The 19,352-nt window shown below is 34.7% G+C and overlaps 2 protein-coding genes across 3 annotated transcripts in view; both read left to right on the plus strand.

Moving 5' to 3' along the window:
• The first annotated feature begins 297 nt into the window (after positions 1-297).
• LOC133854988 (cation/H(+) antiporter 2-like) lies at positions 298-5,393 on the plus strand. Its single transcript, XM_062291279.1, has 5 exons — positions 298-690; positions 1,587-2,579; positions 2,659-3,342; positions 3,731-4,005; positions 5,078-5,393. The coding sequence occupies exons 1-5, from the start codon at positions 538-540 to the stop codon at positions 5,358-5,360; spliced, it is 2,388 nt and encodes a 795-aa protein (XP_062147263.1). The 5' UTR covers positions 298-537; the 3' UTR covers positions 5,361-5,393.
• Positions 5,394-18,597: 13,204 nt separating this feature from the next.
• LOC133854422 (uncharacterized) overlaps positions 18,598-19,352 on the plus strand; it is a 79,104-nt gene continuing 78,349 nt past the window's right edge. For both annotated transcript variants that reach the window (XM_062290623.1, XM_062290624.1), the window contains exon 1: positions 18,598-18,863. In XM_062290623.1, the coding sequence (XP_062146607.1) occupies positions 18,767-18,863 (97 nt within the window). In that variant the 5' untranslated portion in view covers positions 18,598-18,766. The remainder of the gene's footprint in view (positions 18,864-19,352) is intronic.

Below are 19,352 nucleotides of genomic sequence, written 5' to 3' on the forward strand. Positions count from 1 at the left end.
CTCCTTAATAGGTGAGGCCCAACATGTGAGATATTTTAATTGAAATAGCAGGTGAATGATGGAGACTAGATTTGAATTCATAACCTCTATTATGTTATGATAAATCACAACTTATCATAAAATCTTTTTCTTTTCTTTCCATTTTTTTTTAATTTTTTTTTTTTTTTTTTTTGTGTTTTCTCATTGGTAGAAGAGATTTTCTTTAGCCATTCAAACACACCCACCAACCAAACAGGACATGGAATGCAGAGAGGGAAACAGTTTTCTCTCCTTCTCGATCTCTTTTCTCTAGCTTTCTGCACTGCCTCAGCCCCTCCCTTCTCTCTCACTCTATTTTTAACGTTTTGCTTAAAATGTGGGGGTTTTTCTTTTTTGGGCAAGTCCAGAGTTGACAAAGTAAAAGACCTTATTAAATTTTTACGAATAGTGGATCATATCTGAAGCATGTGACAGAATTTCTCATCGATTTCTTCTTTTTCTCTCCTCAATCGATCTTAATTTGCTGCTTTTCCTTGCAAGCTAACGTACACCAGAAGAATGGACGCAACCCACCGCGTGGTTTGTCGTGATGATTTGTTCAACCCTCTCACCTCAATGGGCTTGCAATTGTCTTGCATTCTTGTCATCTCCCACTTCTTTCACCTCGTGCTCAAGGCCTTGGGTCAGCCCGGACCCATTGCTCAAATTTTTGTTAGTGTTTCAATATATTCATCCCTCTTAAACCGCACCTTCCATGTTATATTTGATTTTGCATTCATTTTCGATCTATTTGAATTGTTTTAGGCCGATCGAGGATTCCTGGAATTAGGCTATGCAAATTAATTTCACAAAAAAAGAAAAAGAAAAAAAAGAAGAAGCTGTAAATGATAAAGGATTGTAAGCTCACCTCTCCCAAATCGGTAGGTACTACGTCTTAAACTGTCCGGAACAAATGAGCCACACAATTCCCTTCTCATAGACTGCTTGAATTTTATATAAAACGCACATTACGTGCATGTTAATTATGAATTTGGATTTCCTATTTGAATTGTTTTCGGCCAAGGATTCCTGGAATTAGACTGTCCAAATTTCATAAGAAAATAAAAAAAAAAAGAAAAAACAACAGTCCTTGAGAGAGAACTGTAAGCTCACTCCTCCCAGATAGGTAAATCATGCATCTTAAGCTGTTCAAAACAAATGAACCACACAATTCCCTTCTTATAGATTGCTTGAGTTTTATATAAAACGCACATACGTACCATGTTATGAATTTGCATTTCCTATTTGAATTGTTTTAGGCTGAGGATTCTGGAATTAGGCTGCCCAAATTTCACAAAAAAAAAAAAACAAAATGTAACCGTTTACAAGAGAGGTATGTAAGCTCACCTGTCTCAAATAGGTAAGTTCTGCATCTTAAGCTGTTCGGAACAAACCGCTTCTCATAAACTAGCTAATTGAATTTCTATAAAATTTAAGACAGCCTAATTTAAGAGATCCCCATCAATTGTTTAATTTTATGGTTCCAGCATGTACATATACTTGTCACAGCTAACTAACATACATATTAATGGTTTGTGGCCGGGTGGGTGTGTTTTTTGCCATGATAGGCTGGAATGGTGCTGGGTCCCTCAGCGTTGTCAAATTTAAAATCAGTGAAAGGATTCTTTTTCCAAACAACTGCTGCAGATTTCTACCAAGTTTTTGGTCTGTTTTGCCGCATCATATTCATGTTCCTGATTGGGCTGGAGACAGACATTCCTTACGTGAGGCGCAACTTTCGTTTGGCGAGCACCATTGCATACAGTGGTGCTTTAATGGGCTCCATCTTCGGGCTGGGAGCTTCCTTCTTTCTGCAGCATCAGTTAGAAGAGGACGATCATTTCAAGTCAACATTCGTGTGTGTCATGATGTTAATCCTAGCGTACACAGCCTCTCCGGTTGTGATTCGTTTGGCAGCAGAGCTAAAATTCGATACTTCAGACGTGGGTCGATTAGCAATAGCTTCTTCACTCATAGCTGAGATGTCATGCTTGCTGCTTTTCAATTTCATGCTTGCTTGCCATTCGGGGAAGCTGTTCAAATATGGGTTTTACTGCTTGTTCCTTAGCGTGTTCGTCATAGTTACGAACAAGTACTTATCTAACTGGTTCAACAAACGGAACCTTAACCAAAAGTACTTGAAAAATCCTGAGGTGTTTGTTATCCTGTCACTTGTTATAGGCAGCGCAATGTTTATGGAATGGGCCAATTATAATAGCATAATAAATTGTTTTGTCGTTGGCCTGATGTTCCCTAGGGAAGGAAAAACTGCTCGGACAATGTTACATAAACTCACTTATTCAGTTCACAACTTCGTACTTCCCATTTACTTCGGCTACATTGGCTTCCAATTTAATGGAGTATGGCTGAATAATTGGAGGAATGTTCTCATTGTTCTCATCCTGGTCTTGTTGAGCATTGGCAGCAAGCTTTGTGGCACGCTTGCTGCTTGCCGGTACTTAAAGATTCCACTGAATGAGGGGGTTCTTCTCGGATTCTTATTGAACCTCAAAGGCCATGCTGATCTTCTCTTCATAGGCTCTGCCTCAAAGTTGCTTATTGTAAGTTTTTCTTATTGCTTATATCAAGTTTGTCTCTTTAACTATATATGATCACTATAATACAATTTTTTTTTTGCAGGTATGGAGTCCAAAAGCTTTCAACTTGTTGCTAATATCAATAGTGCTCAACACAATAATTTCGGGGCCGGTGGTGGCTTTCCTAATGAGAAGAGAAGAAAGATTGTTTGGAAACATGCGGACAGCACTTGAAATCCAAGACCCAGACGAAGAGCTTAGGTTGCTGGCATGTGTTTATGGACCTCGTCAGGCACCGGCCATACTTGGACTCATATCAGCATTAAGCGGCTCTCAGACAGCACCCACCACGCCTTATTTGATGCACCTAATAGAGCTACTCAAAAAACGCAGGACCAAACTATCCTACCATGAACTAGAACAAGATGAGCTTAGCGACGAGGAAGACTATGGCGGAAATGATGTGGTGGGAATCCATGAAGCTGTCGATGCTTTTACTGCTGAGACAAAAATTTTTATGCATGCCGGGAAAGCAGTATCATCCTTTGCAACCTTATATGAGGATGTGAGTATCATCGCCGAGGACTTGCGAGTATCCATTATTCTTCTCCCTTTTCACAAGCACCAACGAATTGATGGGAAAATGGATAGTGGGAAGGAGGGTATTCGGACTACAAACCAAAAGGTTCTTCGCCATGCTCCATGCTCAGTTGGCATCATCGTGAGCAGAGGAATCGAAGGGGTCCCCGGGTTCTCACAACAACTTGGCTTTGAATGTATACAACAGGTTGCTGTTAGAATATTAATTTGGAAAAACTTTACTTATTTACCTCCTATGATCTTTTATCATTTTTACAATTATACCCGTAAAGTTTAAAAAGTACGTGTTCATTTAGTGTATACATCTTTAAATCCTAACGGAGAGACGTCAAAATTCTTAAAATACTTATTTTCTATTTTAAAAAAAAAAAGAAAAAGAGAACGTACAAAAATTGCAAGGATTTAACAAAATTTGTTAAGTGAAGTTGAAAAAATGACAATTTTTAAAGTCTAAGGGTATGATTACAAGAGTAATCGATGAAAGATCATGATTGATAAGTAAAATTTTCTCTATTAAATTTATAATTTCCTATATACGTAATTTTTTGAGATAACTAATAATTTAACCTGTGCAGGTTGCAACTCTTTTCTTTGGTGGTCCTGACGATCGCGAGGCCGTGGCATGGAGTAGACGCATTGCTGCTCATCCTCGTGTAAATTTGACTGTGATTAGGTTCCAATCAGCTTCAGCTTCATCATTAGCATCAGCATCAGCATCAAGTGTACAGAATTCCCAGACTGATAATGCATCAGATGATGATGACGGTATGCTAATGGCACTATCAAGACTGGAGACCGGGAATGGCAGGAATGAAGTTGACAATACTTACCTGTCTGACTTCTACAACAGGTAACATTAACCATTTTATCTTAGTTTCATGAGGATATAGACTGCTATCACTTTTTTTTTTTTTTTTTAAATGAAAATGTATTATTAAAAGAAAAACTAATGCAAAAGAAGGGGGGTCAAAGCATCACAAGATTCACAACTATAGAGCTTTAAGAATCTATGAATTGTATTTGTACTGCCTTACCTTCGTATTGGTAAGGTCCTGTATTTATAATATATCTTAGGTTACAATGATGATGAGATAACCATTGCAGTTGTTATCTTCATCTGATGTGTTTACATTTGAAAATGAGAAATTATCTCTATTTGAGATGTGATTACATTTGAATTACAAGTTATCAACTCTTAGCTTTATCTTCCTTTAGCTGTAGTGTTGTTGATCTAGGACTGTTGTCTTCTGCTTGATTATCGCTTGAGTGTATGTCTTGGACTCTGTGTATAGCTTGAGATAGAACATCATTGACAACAACATATAACAAACAATATTATATTTGAGATGTGATTACATTTGAATTACAAGTTATCAACTCTTAGCTTTATCTTCCTTTAGCTGTAGTGTTGTTGATCTAGGACTGTTGTCTTTTGCTTGATTATCGCTTGAGTGTTTGTCTTGGACTCTGTGTATAGCTTGAGATAGAACATCATTGACAACAACATATAACAAACAATATTATAGTGTAAGATAAAACTGATATATGGGGAATGGTTCAAGGAAATTGCCTGACCCACCACAGTTGAAAAAAGGGACTGCAAAAATGACGGTTGTGGTAGTAAAATATGCATGATTTGATATATATATATATTTTGTATGATTCCCAATGGATGAGGAACAACCTCATTGTTTTTATTCTTGAGAAATGGTGTATGCTCTTTTAAGTGCTTATTCTTTATTGTGGTAGTGAAAACAACCGTTGGATTTTGAATGGGTAAATCTGTATATTTTACATTAACGGTGATTTTCACTACTATATTAAAAAGTAAAAACTTGAATGTAAGAATTTTAAAGTACATGTAGCATTTCTCTTTTTCCTTTCTAGTTTCATATAAACATATATGTATATTTGTTGATTAGGTATGTGACGTCGGGTCAAGTTGGGTATGTGGAGAAGAATGTGAACAGTGCGGCAGAGACGGCGGCAGCTTTGAGAAGCATTGGAGACAAGTACTCGTTGTTCATAGTAGGGAAAGGTGGGCGAGGGCACTCACCATTGACAACCGGTATTTGTGACTGGGAGGAGTGTCCTGAGCTTGGAACGGTTGGAGATCTCTTGGCTTCCTCAGACATCAATGTCAATGGCTCAATTTTGATTATTCAGCAACATAGGCAGTTAAAGAAAGATCTTATGGGTGATTAATTACTAGATTGTAATGGTATCCTTAATCCTTATTTCATAACATATATGTATATAAAACAATTTAAAATAGGTGATTTCTTGAATTTGCATCTCAAAAATTGTCTTAAAGCATAAATTTTTCTTATCTGTGATCATCTTTCATTGTCATAGATGTGAAGTACTGATGAGCTCTCTGTGCCCTAGCATCAGGAGAATATGCCTTTAGTTCTGTTTGGCGGATGGATGAAAAACAATCACACATGATCTTGAATCACAACATAAATTATAAGTTAAATGAATACTTTAATTTTTATACTTTGTTTCGAATTAATGACATGGTTAGTTTAATGGAATAATTAGCAACAATAATAGTAAGTGGACACATGATCAAATTTAGGGGTGGGCATCGGTTCGGTAGGCCGTTAATTCGGTTAGTTAACTGATTTGGTCGGTTAAGTTGGTTAATTCACCGACTTTATTCCGACAAACAACATTTTCAAAAATTTCGATTAAATCGGTAAATCGATCGGTTATTTCGGTTAACATTGGTTTGGGCTGTTTGGCCTTCTTAAATTGATTTTAATGGGTCAACATAATTTTCAAAATAATTTTAAGCCTTCATTTGCCAGCATGCCAGCACCACAAGTCATTGGCCCATTCAAATGAATCAAATATACACATTAAAAAAAAAAAAAAAAAAAAAAAAAAAAAAGACTGAAACCACACGTACAATTACACAAAATACAAATAAGTAACCATTTCAAGAGCCAACATGAGCACATGGCCTCTCAGGAAAACTCAGCATAATTAGACAAATTATGTCTGCCCCATCATGGTAAAAATGAAACATGACTCAGAGCAAAGTGACACTCTTATACACAGTGCAAATCACAATCGTAATAATTAATAGAGTTCAGCTTGCTAAGGGCAGAGGAATCAAATACTATAAATGACTCAGATAAACACAAGGATTGAAACAAGGAATCACCTTCAGTTAAAGAAGCAGGAAAAACACAACAAAGCAGGGTATCATCTTAACACACCTTAAGCCCCCCCCCCCCCCCAAAAAAAAAATAGTAGCATCATCTTAAAAACTACAGGGAAAAAAAAATGCATGAAAGACGGTCTAAAAGAATTGCTCATAAATCCTTTGCATATTCTGGTAAATCAGAATATCAAATTCATGATTCATCACAGTACACAGCAAACAAAAAGAATATCTTACCCTACCAGGCAACAACTCTAGAATTCCAAACATTACCCTACCAATTCCAACTGCTCCAAAATTTCAAACATAAGTTACAAAACCATAATTTAACAGTAACAAGCTCAAAATTACAGCTCCAACGAAAACTCCAAAAGAGATAAAAACTTCTTCCAAAAGTCCAACATGGGATGACCTTCAATTTGCTTCCTTCAATGATCAAACAAATCAAAAAGCATAAGTCATAAACATAGTGATCAATAAAAAAGAGTAAAAGACCACAAACAACTAAATGTCAAGTAAGAAAAGAAAACATGAAAAAACCTACCACTTATTTTCAACGCGACAAAGTAGATCCCTCAAGCCTTCATCATTGTCAAATGTGATGGAGTCAGGCATAATTTCTACCACAAGGAAATTTTAAAAGAATTAGTAAAAATCGATTCAATCAAATAATTGGAACAATGAACAAATATTAGTATATTACCTGAGTCAAGCTTGTAGTTATCTTCATCTTCAATTCTAGGAAAATGTAACTCAACATGCTCATTGACCCAAGAAGATCTCAACTAATTCTGACTATATGTAAGAGCCTCCACTGTTTTCGGAACTAAAGAACTCCAAAAAGGATCTATGACACGTCCTCTAGTGCTAAATGCTGACTCGAAAGCAACGGTGGTAATTGGAATTGCCAAGACATTTCGTGCTACCTCAGATAGAATTGAAAACTTTGTTGAATTTATCTTCCACCACATCAAAGCATCAAAAGTTTCACTGGGTGTCTCAACATCTTCCGTGAAATATCGTTTTATCTCTGTCTGACACAACATCAAATTTTTGGATGCCCGAAATGAATGGAAGTCCTTTAAAGCATCTTTCTTACTTCTAGTAGAAGTACCCGCACCTATTGATGCTGAACTTCCGCAACTCCTCTCTTCATTTGACAACCTATCCCCACTTCCTCCAACGTTCTTAGCATAGTGATTATACAACTGCTCCAATGCATTCTTCAATTTGGTGACAATCTTCTTCGCTTTTTCTTCATCTACATTACTCGTGAACGAAAATTATAAAATGATCATCTTGTAACGTGGATCAAGCATAGAAACAACAAACAACAAGGGATTAATTTTCTCAAAGTCTCCCCAATACTTGCCATATTTCATTTTCATTTTGGTCGCTATGAAACTCAACAAATCATCATCACTTTCACAATACTCCATCAAACAATTACCAACCTTTTGGAGTATACCAAAATAAATGTTAGAAGTTGAGTATAAGGAACTCGATATCTGAACTGTCACCTCATAAAACATTTGTAGAAATTTAGAAAAGTTTATAACATTTTTCCAATCATCATCAAGTGGAAGCCCCAACCCCCTTCTCCATCCACCATCCTCACACAAGTAGTTCGCAAAATTCGAATCTTCATCTAACATTAGTTCGAATGCCCTTTCATACTTCTCTGCCACATCCAACATGGTATAAGTAGGGTTCCATAGAGTGGGAACATCAACAGTCAATGAAGCACGATACCTACATGTCTTCCTTTCTGCATAAGACTTAAAAATGGCTAATCTTTGAGGAGATCCCTTTACATACTTCACAATATTTTGAATCCTTACGATTGAATCATCTACATCCTTTAATCCCTCATGCACAATTAGATTAATAATATGTGCACAACACCTTACATGAATAAATTCATGGCGACAAATAACTTCATTATTGGTCATAGTTCGCTTTTTAAAACAATCAACTGTAGTATCATTTGCACTTGCATTGTCAACTGATATTGTCAATATCCCTAGAATCCCCCATTCCGCCAAACATTGCTCTAATTCCCTTGCAATCGTTAGCCCCTTATGATCCAACTTTTTTGATATTTCCAACTAGGATCAATGAAATGTCCAGTGATGCACATGTAATTCATATTTTGAATCAAAATCTATATGTCAATGGACAAACAAACCCTTTGACCAGTTTTCAAAAACTTGGTCTTCATTGTGTCCTTAGTCCGCATATACAACTTGACACAATCCTTCATCAATGTATAACGAGAAGGAAGCTTAAATCGAGGCTCAATAAGCTTAAACAATTTCTTAAATCCCATCCTCTCCGCAGTTGAAAAATGCATTTCATCCACAATAATTATCTCACAAATTGTCTCCCAAATGATTTTTTTCAGAGTACTTCGCAATCATTAGTTTCTTACAACTACCACCATCACTCAGACTTTACCCAGACTCAAAAGTGAACTTAGATTGAGATGTATCTTGTTTAGCTAGTAATATCTTGTATTGTTGGCATGCTTTGACATGGTACATGTTAGAGGTGTCATTGTTTTTTCCTTGACATTTATACTCAAGCCCACAATAATTACAATGTGCCACAGGATTTTCTTTAGAACTTTTAGATCTCTAGTAAAATGTTCCCACGCTATGGACTTTTTCCTAACATTTCTTTTTCTTTTGTTCATAATCCTAGGGTGTGGTGGTCGTCCACCACGACCAACATATCGAATCCCTTGGGTATCTGTATCTAACTCATCAGGATCACTATCAACATCAAGGCTTTCTTCAATACCTATTGAACTATCAATAGGAGCAGATGGATAACAAGAAGTAGCTACTGATGATGTAGGCAGATGTAGGTGTAGGTGTAGGTGTAGGTGCATTCATCTGGATTATGAAGATAATAATGAAATTTAATAAAAGGAAAGATTGATATATTCTCATGACAACGCATAATATGCTTGCATTTCATAATAGGGATAATTGCACCGTTGGTCCCTGTGGTATACCATCATTATTTTTCACTCTCTATAGTTTAAAACGTTCATGAGAGGTCCTCGTGATATGCAATAATTATAAATCGATCCCTGGCGTCAAATTCTGTTAAAATTTTTAACAGATTCCGTCAAATGCCATTTCAGCGACACGTGTCGCCACCCACAAAGGGGTGGCCGGCTCCTTCAGCTTTTTTTTTTTGTTTTTTTTTTTTGATTTTTTTTTTTCCTTTTTTTAAAAGAATAAGTATTTTTATTTATTTTTTAATAAATTTATATATTTTTATTACGGTGGACACTTGTCGCCATCTTATTGGCGACACGTGTCGCTGACGTGGCATTTGACGGAATCTGTTAAAAATTTTAACAGAATTTGACGCTAGGGATCGATTTGTAATTATTGCATATCACAAGGACCTCCCATGAACTTTTTAAATCATAGGGAGTGAAAAGTAATTATGGTATACCACAGGGACCAACGGTGCAATTATTCCTTCATAATAATATACAAGCAACCAGCCAAATAAAAAAAATTATGATATGTTGGGATTTGACAAGTTCATGCTTACAAACAATAATAATAAATTAACTTCTAAGCTTAAAATCTTAGTCTTATTGTAAGAAAATTAATTTTACAAACCCATTTCAAATGAAGCCAATAAAAACATGCACATTCGTCAGCAAAAATAATTTTCTCAATACAATCCCCACTGAAACGAAAGTAGATCACGATGGTATCAAAGACCCACAATAATGATCCAAAAAATTAGGCAAAACGACGCTTACCCATCAATCTCAAGCAAGTATTCAATTACACATACACATAAGAGTTAAGAAATAATATGCCATTGGGTGAGAGTGAAAATTAAACTTCAGTAGAATGATATTGTAACTGAAATTCGCTTTATTTTTCCTTATAGAAGTACTTGAGGTTGATAAGATCGGATTGTTGGGCTTCTTGTTATGCTTCTTATTAAAGTGCAATGGTTGTTTCAGAAAATTAATGCTGCATGAGGGTGGAGGGCTTGAGGCTGAGAGAGAGAGAGAGAGCTACCAAGTACCAAACAGTTTCCTAGGGGGAAGGGGCGGCATCAGGTGTGAGGGTTAGAGACTTAGGGTTCGCCGATTCGGAAAGAGGAGCTGAGGAATGAGGAAGGTATGGGCAGCGGCACGCCGGTAGCGAAATGGGGAATGAGTTAGGGTTGGTCGAAACTTGAAAGAGGTGAATATATACTATCTCAAAACTACATTGTTTCAATTGTTATGAAACGACGTCGTTTTGAATTAATTTTTTTTTTTTTTTTTAAAAAGATCAAACAAAAACGACGTCGTTTTGTTCTTACTAAAATGACGTTGGTTCGGTTAATCGATCGGTTAAATGGCTGTTAGGTTCGGTTCGGTATGTGGGTTAAAATTGTAACCGAACCGACTACCAAACCGACTTTCGGTACAAAATTTGCTACCGACTACCGAACCGAAATTAGTCGTTAGAGTCGGTAGGCGGTTGATAACGGTTTGGTTTGGTAAACGGTAATCAGATAATTTGCCCACCCTTAAATTCAAATCTTCACAAGAACAAAATTTTATTTCACATAAGTTTTGGTTAATTCCCTAAAGGGAAAATTTGTAAAACACAAAACCTAACCCTAATTACCTAGCCGCCGATTTGGTATCCCCTAAAAATTTTGAGGTTCGAATTAATGATCGAGATATGTTAGCTACACAACTTTTACACAGTAAATGCACAACAATGCTTACGTGTAAGTGAGTTTTCCCCTCCCTTAATGTTATACATCATTTTTTTTTTAAAAAAAAAATAAAAATTACAACTCACTTACACGTAAGCATTGTTGTGCAACTATTGTCTAAAAGTTGTGCAGCTAACATATCTCTTAATGATCAAAGAGGGAAAAAAATTAAATGGAAAGAATGAATTCAAATCCAGGATATGAACTAGTCTATTTGTATTCTACACACTTAGCGCTATAATTGGCAAGCATCAAGTGGGTATCAATAAAACTTTTATTGTACCAAAAAGGGCGCAAACCCAAGTATATGTTATCACAAGTAATAATTCTCAGTAAGTACGCAGTTGATCCACAGGGAATGATCAAACACGAGAGAATAATTCTTATTATTATGCAGAAAGTGGAGTAATGGAATAGAATTTGAATTAAAAAGTAAATTACGAAACTAAAATAAATAAATTGGCTTTGAAGGAAATTATTGGAGACACTAGGGTTTCAAGGATTCACCTAGCACCATTTTACGTATTCATGAGACATATAATGATAACTCAATTAGGTAGAATGTCAATTCTCCTAATCGGAAAATACAGCAATAAAGCACTCTTAAAAATAAAATAAATTGAATATGGTTTAATTATAATTTGATTTTTATAACATGACACAATAAAATAAGCATTTATTATTAATTCAGATCATATCAAATCAAATAGAATAAGCATTTGATATAAACGAAAATAATAACAAATCAAAATAAATTTATTCTCATGAAACTTCTTTCAAATTAAAATTATCCCTGACATTCAATTATTAAACCATGAAGAACAACAAATAAAATGGTCTCACGAATTCATAGTAAGAATACTAGGTTTCACCTTTAGCCCTAACTAGAGATTTAGCCACTCATGTCTATGGAAATAAATCTCATAATCAAAGTACTAAACATAAAAATAAATTGAGAACAAAACAATAAAAAAAGGCTTATTGCAGAGAGAAAAATTTGCAATCAATACTTGCTTCCCAATAAAAAATCTCCACTGCCCTATCCCTTTCTTCTTTGTAGACCCCCTTTTAGAAAGGATCAAGAAAACCCTAGTATTTTTATTTCACGTAAGGCTAGGCTACTGGGCTTCACTTCTTCTATTTTTGTTCATGCTTTGTTTTCTTCTATGTGGGCCGCACGAATTTCTTCCGTATTTCTTTGGACTTTCATGCTTCTTTCTCCTTCGTTTCCTTCTTTCTTTTACTTTATCTTTCATTTATTTGTTTGGTTTGGCTTGGCATAGCTTAGCTTGACTCCTTTTTGTTCACTTCTTTCCTAGGCTTGGCTGAATGATTATGAAAAAGTTCAAACAAAGTAATTTCCTGCATTAGAATATTTTTTATGCTCAAGATTAATAATTCAACATTTTTCCTTAATTGAATCTAAAATGTAAGAATTAAAATAAAACATAGTATGATAATGCTTATTTTAATAGAGAAAATATGCACTTTTAAACTATTATCAACCTTTATGATAAAATCATTTCCCAACTAATTACTTAGTGGCCTACCATATATGGCGGGCAATGATCATCTCCATTTCATTTGAAATGAAAAGTATACATTTTATGATCATGATTTAAAGTTTGTATATTTAATGGTATACGTAATGTTATATTATTTAAATTTTTTAAAAGACCTACCAAAATTGGAATCTTATACACTGGTAGATGCCCCAATTTTAAATCCTTATCACTAAATATATACTATCCATTTCATTTAAAATAGAGAGATTCATATTCCATATATTCCTTTCCATTAAAATTTGAATGTTATGAAATTTAGAGGATCCTATTCCATATGTGGCCTTGCCATTCAATGTTATGAAATTGTATACATGCATGAAAATGTTTCATTAAACAATTTTAAATTAGAGTGTTTTATGTCACTAAACTTTTGGAGTACTATGTTCTACTTTTAATAAGCTTCCATTTTTAAAAAGTTTTCAAATCTGGAACTCTGATATTTAAGTAAGTTCATGTTATGGAAAGTTTTAAATGATGAAAGTTTAAAGAGAGATAAAACCCTTCTACACATTTTCCTAAGATATTTCAAGAGAGGTAATGAGAAAGATGAATTTTTATAAGACAAGGGCACCTGTGTGGATGAGACAATTTTGGTCAAAGATATCATTGAAGGCACAACATGTAACACCCTAGTCTAAATTGGGGTTAAAAAATCCTTAATAAAGGCTTAAAAGTTTTAAAGGAACAAGCCTCGACATGCAAAATAGAAAAATGGGTTTGATTTGACCCTAGGGCAAATTTTGGGCTTGAGTACTGATTGATCAGCCTAGTGTTATTAATCATCTCAGCAACAATGATCGATCACCTGGTTCCAAGAAACCCTAGTGATTGATCACCTCTCTTTTAGTAATTGATTGGGGTAAACCAGTATGCAATTTAAATATGTCCAAGACTTTTAGACACATTAATGGTTAGGCTATAAATTCATCATTAGACAACTTTGGTTTGCTAGGGCTTCCAAAGTGCACAAGAGAGAGAGAGAGAGAGAGAGAGAGAGAGAGGGTGAATAGATAGAGGGAGAAAGGTAGTAACTTTGATGTGTATTTTTTGAGATCAAGATCCCACGAGGTGAGAATCATTATTCTTGCCTTTGTTTCTCGTGTTATTTATTGTCTTTCCTGTAGTAGGTTGTGTGTGTTAGGTTCGTTAGATCTAGAGAAAGGTTTAAGTTTTCTTTACCTTTAAATTGTTCGTTGTATTAGTCGGACTAAATAAGTTTTAATTTGAGTGTAGGCTCTGTGAGAGGTGGATAAGAATTGTCTATTGTAGCTTTTGAGTGATTGTTAATGATAGGTTTATAAAGTTAATAAAGTTAATGTATAAATATTACAGCTTTAGGTGTTTAAAGGTGTTAGATGAGTTAAAGAGGTGACCTTTTTGAGTCACAGGGCTTCTAGAGGCCTCACTAGAGTGAAAAAAGAAGTTTTTATTTTTTGTTGAAGGCAATGAACAGTGTCTTGATTAAACAATGTTGATCAATCACTATTCGAGCAGTAATCGATCACTGCTCAATGATCAATCAGTCCTTTAAGGGTGATCGATCAACCCTAGACCAGAAAAGTATATTTTCGCTATTTAGAGGACTAGAGTTAGGCTTTTAGCCTAATAATGATAAGATATTTCGTAAACGAAAGAAATAGAGCATTTGAATGAGAGTTCGAGAAGGAATATTATAACCAAAGTGAATAAAATTCACGTGCAAACTATTTACCAACATTTTCGAGCATGTTTATTTTGTTATCAAATGTACATATGTTATAGAGTCATGAAATACTTTGTGATTTAATGTTGCGAATCTTGAGTTTCTAATGAAAGCTAATAATTTTGTAAAATGAATGATTGTGTGACTTTCAATACTATTTTACATGCATGTAATGTGTTTGTGTGACCTGACCACCATTGTTAATTATTGCGAAATTTATTGTAAAAGAAATCTGTGGCATGTGCACATAGACTGTACAAATTGACCCTATGGCCTAGTTGAGTATGTGAGTTTCTACCTTAGATCTTAAGGTTTATGTGACCAATGCACCTACCCGCAAATGGTGGTCACACTCTGCGATATCATTAGTTGTGTGGATCACTTAGGGTAGAATTCGATTGGGCGACTAGTATAGGTGACTGGCTATGTACCTTGCCTAGGTCATTGGAGTTGTACCAGATGTCCTCTAGGACGCGCAAACCTTACGGTGGAGGAAAAAGAGCATGAATAGATCATAATGGGGCGAGATAAGACATGAGTAAATTTATATATATATATATACACACACACTTGTACATCAACATGATTTTATGTCTTACCTTGATTGAGAGACACTGTTACATGTGTGATTCCACTTTAATGTCTCATGGTTATTGGGTTCACTGCATAGCTGTATTTCATGTGAGATCTGTTTACTAAGTCATGGATTTAAGCTTTATCTTTTCTAGTTGTAAAACATCTTTGTTTTACAGATAAACCAGCTAAGTTTTGAGTAAGAAGGACCTCGAGGTAAATGCGGATGTTTTGCATAATTATATCGATCTGGTTATTGCTTGAGAGCTCATTGCAGGATTTCGTGGGCTACTCACGACATTAGTGCCTTTGGATAAGGTTGTAGACTTATATTTTAAGTTGTTTTTTTTATGTAGTTCAATCTAATTTGTATTAGTAATAAATATTGTGTAATGATTTCAGTTACTATGATGGTTCTTAGTACATTGCTGGCTCAAAAAGAGTGCAAACCCAACTGCATGCTTTCTCAAGTAATAAATTATCGGTAAATATGAGGTCGATCCACAGGGAATGATAGATATTAAGTAAAATTCCTATTATCATACAGAAAAATAAATTGAGTTGTTTTTCACTAAAGAGTGGGGGCAATGGAGAGATGGTAAACTAAAATTAAATTAACTAAACTAAATTAATAAAAGTGAGATTTGAGGAAATTAATGGAAAATACCAAGGCTTCTGGGATCCACTTAGTAATCTATTATGTATTCTTGAAACATATTTTTTTTTTTTCAACTAGGTAGAAAATCAACTATTCTAATCGGAAGATAAAACAATTAAGCGCAATGAAAAATAAAATATTGAATGAACCTGTGTTGATAAAAATTTGATTTTAATAACATGTCACAATAAATTAAGCATTCAATATATTTTCGAATCATAACAAATCAAACAAAGGAAGCATTTGCTATAAACAAAAATTATAATGAATTAAAATAAACTTGTCACATGAAATTACTTCCGAATAAAAATCATCCCTAATATTCAATTATCAATCTATGAAGAACAACAAATAAAATAGTCTCAAGAATACATAAAAAAAAATAAAAAAAATACTAGGTTTCACCTTAGCCTTAACTAGAAATTTAGCCACTCACTATATTAAAATACATGACAAAGTACAAATAAAAAGACATGAAAAGTAAAAAACTTGAATTTTAAGGACAAATCCCCTGCATTGATTATTTGTTCTCTCTTCTCCTCCCTTGTATCCCTACTGCCGTACCCAGTTCTAGAGAGTGTGGCTGAAAAGTACTGAAAAAAAAAATCTCTCCTTGGCTCTTGTTGTCGTGCTTTCAGTCCGAGAGAGAGAGAGAGGGTCACTCAAAAAGAAATAAAAAATCCCCTTGCTTCTGCACCTTCAGAAGACTAATAAGATAAGAAAAAAATTTCAATTTTTCACTTTTTATATCACATTAACAATTTTTTTTTTATTATCACTATTTAAATAAAAAAACCCACTACAATACAATTTTTTATTTTTATTTTTTTTCATTTTTTATATAAGTTTTTTCTACTTTATATCATATCAATCATTTCTTACAACCACTTTTAAAAAAAATAAAAATAAAAATTTCACCTTAAGTATGAGGTGAAGGGGTTGTCAAACGGGAATCCTTATTTGACGACTCCTTCCCCCATACTTGAGGGAATTTTTTTTGAGCAGTAATAAAAAGTTATTGATATAATATAAAGTAGAAATAATTTATATGAAAAGGTAAAAAAAATTTTGTAGTGTGTTTTTTAATTTTTAAATAATAATAAAAGATTGTTGATGTAATATAAAAAGTAAAAAAAATTAATAATATTTTAAGTTAATTTTTTTTTTAAGAGAATTGAAAATAAGAAAAATGAAAAAGGGGGGAGTTGTCAAATGGAGCCTAACCTTTCTTCTTTACGAATGAAGGTATTTTCACGCCGTTTAAACCTTTCTTCGTAACGAAGAAAGGAAATTTCACTTTTTTTGTTTTTTTAACTGTTGCGCCTTTCCTTTCTGTCCCAACTCCTCCTCGTGATTTGAAACTAAACCACACAAAACATAACTCTCCAAGTTGTGGGCTCCATCACCGTACAACACATCCATGACCCATCCCTCTCAAAAATAAACCAGTTTCTGTTCTTTGATTCTCAATCGTAGCTTTTGTTTATTTTGTCCTTTCTTCAAAATAATTTATTTATTATTATTTTTTGTTAACTCCTACAAAAAACACAATCCATTACATTCAGGGACGGAACTAGCTTGAGGCTGGGAGGGCTCGGTCATTCCAAACCCCAAGGTTTTTCCAAAAAAAAAAAAAAAAAAAACCCTCTAAAAAACAGAATTTAAAATTTTACCCCTATATATATATATATATATTAGTTTTTTCTCATTTTTTTTTTCAATTTTGTCCTATCAAATTTTAAATGTGGGCTCCACCTTAATTGCATTGATATCAATTTAAGCTCAAATTTAATAATTAAACAATACTTTACAATTTAAATATAAAATGTAAGAATTAGTACAAAACAAAGTATGATAATGTTTACTCTAATAAAACAAAATGTGCACATTTAAGTTATTATCATACATGATTTGATTGTAATAATTAATGTTGATAGAGTAAAAGAAAAGTTATATATTTCCAATGTTTTGTGTTTTGATCTTGAGGAGTAGAGGTAATATTTTCGTGTTATTTACCCATTAAATGAGCGTGAAGAGGTCCTTCACGATAACATTTTGCGTTAATTATCTGTTGATTAATTTCAAAAGCGTTACACAACACGATACTGTTGATGAGATGAAAGCACAACTATTAAAAGAGACGTTAGAGAAGGTGAGAATTTATCAATCGAAAATGCTTGCTGCATAATAAATTGTATACAATTTGTACACAATTACTCACATGAGTGAGACTCACATGAGTAGATGGATCTCACCCATGTGAGCCCCGCTGAGAACACCTCAATTAATCAGCAGGCTGGCACGACTGCGGCCACAAGCGCGATGCCATGATATGATGGTCACAAGGACCAGCACAGCCCCAGAGTGGCATATAATAAATTGCTTATTTTGCATGCGTGATAGGAAGGGAACCAGTTTTGGACCCATGGGCCCATGTCAACTTCTAGTTCTTTCCAATTTTTATCAAAGCACCTACTAGTCCGAGAGACGAGAGAGAATGAGAGAGATTTCATCTAAATTCTATATAGAGTAAAGAAACGTCAGGTTGAGCCGCGTGTCTTTCAGCTCTAAAGCCGCTGAGCCCCACGTCTTCTACTCTTCTCCACCACCCCGCCTTTAAACAAACAAAATGGTCCCTCTTTCGGTGCATCCGGGTCCACGTAGCAAAAACGACAAATAGGTGCACAGGATCTCAATCCAATTTTTTACGTTCATGTCATACAAATTGACGTGACCAAGTATTTTAAATGATTTTTTACCTTTAATTTTTTTTAAAAATAATTAATATCATAAATTATTTAAAAAATATCACGCCAACTAATGTCATACAAATGTAATAAATAAATATAAATAATAACATTATTCTTTCAATAATCTCTAGGATACAAAATGAAGGTATTGAAAGAATAATGTTACGTGACGTGGCGGAAGGCTAGTGCATGGGGTGATAGACAATCGGTGAGTTCGGATACTCCCAAAAGAGCCTCTAGCGTCTTCTTCTCGGACTGGTAGCTTGGGTCATTAAGTTTGCGAACATCTGTCCCCTCTCTGTGCGATTGCTTCAAAGTTCTTCAAACACGCATCCTCTGAGTTTCGCTTGTTTGAATTTTCTTTGTTCTTCTTTTTAGTATTGTGTAATGGGAATCTGATCGGAGGTTGAAGAAAGGAGGAGAAGGAGGAGAGAAGAAAATGTTGGAGGATCAGGTGGCGCATTTGTTGCAGAAGTACCTAGGGAACTACGTGAGGGGACTCAACAAAGAGGCCCTCAAGATCAGTGTCTGGCAAGGTTCGAATCGCTCCTCTCTCTCTCTCTCTCTCTCATTCATTTCTTTAGCTTTTTGAATTTTTATTGTGAAGCTTCTTGCGTGCTGCGATCAAGTTCGTTGCTAAGAAATGGTTCCGATTTAGGAATATGAGAGCGATCCGAAATTTTCTAGGCCTCGAAATGGCGTTCGACGGTGTTTTTGGATGATCTAACTGTCAATTCGAGTGAGAAAGAGAGTTGGAAAGAAAGAGAGAGAGAGCGAGTATTGGTTAGTGGAAATGGTGATTGTATTGGTGGTGGTTGGTCATGTGTGGAATTGAACTGTCAATACGAGAGGAAAGAGCGAACTATTGAAAAAGGATGATAACGAGATACTCTGTACAATAAAAAGCTACAATGTTGGGTAAATTCATCAATCTTATAAACCTTGAGGTGATAATTCGTAGCTGTTTTAATTCTTTGGCTTTTGTATTAGAAATGCCATTGGTGTAACGACCTAAGAAAAAAGTG

The sequence above is a fragment of the Alnus glutinosa genome, chromosome 13, assembly GCF_958979055.1.
Source record: "Alnus glutinosa chromosome 13, dhAlnGlut1.1, whole genome shotgun sequence".
Taxonomy (NCBI): domain Eukaryota; kingdom Viridiplantae; phylum Streptophyta; class Magnoliopsida; order Fagales; family Betulaceae; genus Alnus; species Alnus glutinosa.